This window comes from Sphaeroforma arctica, assembly GCF_001186125.1.
Source record: "Sphaeroforma arctica JP610 unplaced genomic scaffold supercont1.145, whole genome shotgun sequence".
In the NCBI taxonomy this organism is placed as follows: Eukaryota; class Ichthyosporea; order Ichthyophonida; genus Sphaeroforma; species Sphaeroforma arctica.
Genome location: NW_014040413.1, coordinates 9,102 through 14,039, shown reverse-complemented (window position 1 = coordinate 14,039; position 4,938 = coordinate 9,102). Strand labels below are relative to the sequence as shown.

The 4,938-nt window shown below is 40.6% G+C and overlaps 1 protein-coding gene across 1 annotated transcript; it reads left to right on the top strand.

Moving 5' to 3' along the window:
* Window positions 1–214: 214 nt before the first annotated feature.
* Window positions 215–3,197, top strand: SARC_03010 (hypothetical protein; the record flags this gene model as incomplete). The annotated part of the gene is made up of 9 exons (XM_014303195.1): window positions 215–364; window positions 678–770; window positions 918–1,046; window positions 1,310–1,384; window positions 1,611–1,740; window positions 1,982–2,054; window positions 2,233–2,349; window positions 2,542–2,689; window positions 3,111–3,197. Exons 1-9 carry the CDS (start codon window positions 248–250, stop codon window positions 3,195–3,197), a joined length of 969 nt encoding a protein of 322 aa, XP_014158670.1. The 5' UTR covers window positions 215–247.
* Window positions 3,198–4,938: the final 1,741 nt, after the last annotated feature.

Genomic DNA, 4,938 nt, shown 5'->3' with positions numbered 1-4,938 from the left:
ATGAACAATATTAAGGGAAGTGATTGATACGCCAGTTCCAAGTGCCCTATAAGGCTATATACTATGTGTACAGTTTGAAATAACCATTGTCTGGTCGCATAAATTGAAATATCAGTACTTTACACACATCATTACATTGACAGGTATCTTCAAGTCACCGACACATTTGACAAAGGTGCTCGCTTTTTCGAACACATTATTCAGGTCATCAACTACAAATCTACAACAACGCACACAGAATACAAAAATGTTGACAAAAATAAAACGCACCCATGGTTTACACCGCATTGGTGGATTCCGGAGAAATTTTCTAATCTTGATAGCGGCCATCATCACCTTAATCGTTCTTGGCGTCACCGGAGCGGTATGTGCGAGTTTGTAAATAACTGCTGATAGTTCCTTTAAAAATCATTCACTGCAGTGTTCAAAACAAGTATCGTCGAAACTGATTGCGAGTTCTAACATTAAGGCGCTTGTCGTTGATTTACATTTAATGGTGACTTGCTGAGCAGACAGAATAATCATGAACCAAAAGTAGCTGTATTGACAGTTAAGCTTTCTGAGCTGATGCAGTAAACTTCGCCAATATTTCTGTGACATACTATACAGCCTCAGAATTCTGTCACATCGCAGTCTAGAACGTTGGTTTTTTAATTTTTGTCAATGCCACATTACAGCTCTCTGGGGATGGTCGAGACCTTCACACAATAAAGTCGAACATGTCCAGGAACGCTGCCACTTTTGATTCGGCTCTTACATCTTTCAGCATCGTAAGTGCTTTGTGAAATGGTGCTGCTATTCTTTAATTGCCTCACCTTTGATACGACATTGACGTTGATATTGCCCGTAAATCATTATGCCACGACAAATATTCAAATTATCTGAGTGTTACTTAATTCTCTCGGAATAAAATACAGGCGGAGCAACCAGTCCCTACATGTGGATGGGTAGATGTATCAAAACACCTACCTACATGGGCTGAAAGTGACAGTATGATGGTGCAAGAATCAGTTAGACTCTTTGAGGCATTGAACAACGCTGGCTTTGTAAGTAATTGTTGTCTACGCCGTATTTTTCAGAATCATACATTTTATATAGCTGCTGTACTGAAAATAGCCAAAAATACTAATAGTACTTGAAATCGCTCGAATTCATTGATATTTTTACTAAGTATTAATGAATTCGAGGCATGTTGTTTTTTCACCTGGCAATACGTGTGGTCAAGACTTTCAAACCGTACGTATGCGAAATTGGTGGTCGAATGACACATTCGCTAGCCTCAAATTATTATTTTTGCTTCAATATACAGGCGTATTATCTGGCAGCCGGATCTGCTTTAGGATCCGTCAGACATGGAGGTTTTATACCGGGGGATGGTGACATAGTAAGTCACTAGTGCATATTGAGTGAGTTTCCAAAGTTATAGTAGCCTAAAAAGCAGAATACAAGCTCAACACATTCCTCGATGGAACGCGATCGCGTCAAAACAAGAATATGATGTTGATACTCGCGAGGCACTACCCGGAAATGTCACCAATATAAGGCAATATAGTGCACAACAGGCAATATCAAGAGATATCATCAACTCGCAATTTTTTGGTACAATGCAGGATTTGAGATTTCCAGCTCAGCTCAATTATAAGACTTTCGCTGATCTAACAACGGCGACTTACCCGACTCTCACGACATGTGGAGATACTGCTCCATATACCCCACCGCACGGCACTTTGGAAGACCAAGGTATATCTTTGTTCTCATCTATGTTGAAGGGTGTGTATATGTTACACAATTGTGCGTTTCCGGGAGCAATACTACGAAGAACAAGATATATACATCGTTGTGTGTACGTGCACGGATAAGACTTGGAACAAATCTTTTATTGCTGCTATTCTGCAACGAGGCACAGTAGGCACAGTGCAGTCGGCGTCAATTTTCTTGTCGTGGTATCTCCCTTTTCATACACGATAACATATTTCCACAGTGCTATGTGGAATGAGTCGTGATACGTGGAGGAGAAGCCTCTTGCTACCGTCCGTGCTGGCTGTCTTATCCCCGTATGTCAATCTCGGCAATATTGCATTTTTTTTTTTCCACTGTTGTTACGAGCTCCAAATACTTGGAAGGGTTTATGCTGCTGAGATACTGCATTCGTGCGCTTATATAAAACGTGATTTTAAGGTAGATCATTTCTAATTATTTATTCAATTGGTTCACTTCGTATCTCGCCGACAGATTGGGATACACACAAGTACATGGAAAGCAAGCGAAGCACATCCGTTTGTCAAAGTGCTGGGATGTGACCACAACGAGTGGTCGCGTTGTACGAGGATGTTTAGACGTCGATATCAGGTGTGTTTTTAAGTACAGTATGTCTTACTGTAACGCACATGCTTTCGTTTATATGCATGTACAGCAAAATTAGTGATCAAAATAAAAAAAGAGTAGCGCCATGCACCATTAGAAGGGACTTTAAGTAAACGAATAGAGATTCACAGAGATGAAAGCAACTAAGCTCAAATATACAATCACATATATACACAGTCCCACAATGAGCTCAAGTAGAGGTCGACCGGGCAAGATCTGCAAATGCCCTTGGCACTCGGTCACTGCTCTTTGCAATACCGATACTCCCGAAGAATTGGCCCGGGAGTTTTCAGGATCCTACATGACACCAAATAGAAACCTACAGGTTCGTATTCATGTTTTGGTGCGAGGGTGAGTATCTATCTAGTGCTGGATTCTGGGGTTCTATATCTTATTCTGGGTGTGGAAGTCTATAGTGTTCGTGTTGCACCCCACAATACATGCATATGTGTGACAAGCTGAACAGAGCCGAGTGTCGGATTGATGATTCGCGTGTGATTGCTCACTTATGACGCAGAGTTTCCAATACTTATCGAGTCTTCATAGCATAGCTTTGTCAAAACACGCACAAAATTGAAACTGAATGACTTCAGACTCGGTTGATTACGCACACATTTGCTATTACCTTGTTGCTTCACCATTACTCACAAGTATCAATATCATCAGCATAAAATTCCCCTTTATTTTGATGCGTCTACTTGTTTGCCTGCGCTTTAATAATAATATCAATGTTATTGCAATTACAGGATAAGGACCTCTGGTATTCTAGTGAGAATGGTATTGCGCTGTTAGCACCAGGCAACAAACGCTTGAATTGGCCCACAATGCTCTAAAAAGCTAAGAACGGACGACAATTGGCAAAAAAACTCTTGATTTGGCCTTCAACGCTGTAAAAAGTTGAGGAAAGACGACCATATACTAGCATCGGAAATATCGAGACGCAACTCAATAAACCATTTGTAATGGCAATTTGATTGAACTTTGGGTCTTCTATCAAGTCTTAATACCTATACTTGTTAGTAGAAATGAAACGCAGTGAAAGGAGCGAGCTTTTCCTCAAAAGTTCAAAACCGTCGTTGTGCTCTCTAACATCCGGCTGTCGTCGGATAAGGCACCAGAAAGGTTCGTTTGTAATGCCACAGCCAGCGGAGGATGGTTGTTGTCTGCCGGTAATGAAAGCAATTGGATAATGGCTTGTGCGTTGATGCTGCTAACAAATGATGGTGCTGCTCGCCTTCTTTTCCATCGTATTCTTCGAAATCGAATATCTACCGATGAATGTTTTACATCCACTCTACGTTAAAAAGAGAATTGAATTCCTGATGCTCGGAACTGGCCACATACCTATATACATAATTCTCCCCCCCCACACCTTTGCTTAAGTCCGAATGCGATTATGATCCCCTCTCCATGGATGCCAGGATGCGACCAGTTGAAATTATAGGTTCAAATACCCATCCAACGACGCTGACGAGTAATGTGTGATTGCAAGTAATAAATTGAGTGAGCGTGCACTACGTTCAATTCTAAATTTTCACCAGTGTAAAGGTGCGGGTGAAAAACTCAAGATCAGATTGAGGCACAGGCACGATATGCAGCTCGCGGGATACAAACGGAATACTTCAGTAAGCAGCATTCGGAGTATGTGTATATTTATAGCCTACACGAGCCTTGTACACAGCTTTATTTACTGATACAAGTTTGGCTACTGAAAAACAAATTAACGGCGAGAGTTTTAGATCTACGTCAAATCCATATGCCAGCATAGATTGATTTTGTATCATTGATATAGGAAAGACAAATGGGCCAAAAACCGCTTTCCTAGAGCATGACTACTCGTATTGCTTTGTACGTCTCCGCAGCCAAGAAAAGAAGGGAACAAATACCACCGCATTTCCTGTTTCTATACCTACATAAAGTACATGTTTCGAACAAGCTCATCCTATATATTTAATTCATAACTCCCCGCTATGTACGAGTATAAGGAGTTGGCAGCTAAGCACTATTCGCAGTAGACACCGATGGAAAGTCTAAATTTAAATCTCGTCGTGAACAGCCGCGGCAGCAACGGCGAACTTGTCCTTGTACTCGGCCATGGACTTTTCAATTAGGCTGGCGGAAGAGTAGAAGTATCCATATTTGGGGTTACCGCCGATCGCCTTCATTTCAGGGTTGACTTTTCCTACACGTGTATATTACGTAGAGTTGTATATATAGCGCTTTATTCACTGACAAATCCATGGAAATATATTAGATCGATAGAAAAGTAGGCTTAATTTTATTGCGGTGGTCGAACAAAACAGTATGATTGGATCTGTGGCAGACATAGTTGAATTTCGCAAAAATGACACACATGAACAGTGAAGTTACATTTCCACACATTCCCAAGACTTTTCATACACAGAGAAATACATATGAATATATATACATTTATACATACACACACACACACACACACATATATATATATATGTTTAAATACAAATATATAAATAGAAGTACATATAAATGTAAACACACACCCACATATACATACATACACACTCACACACTCACGCACACAAACATACATAT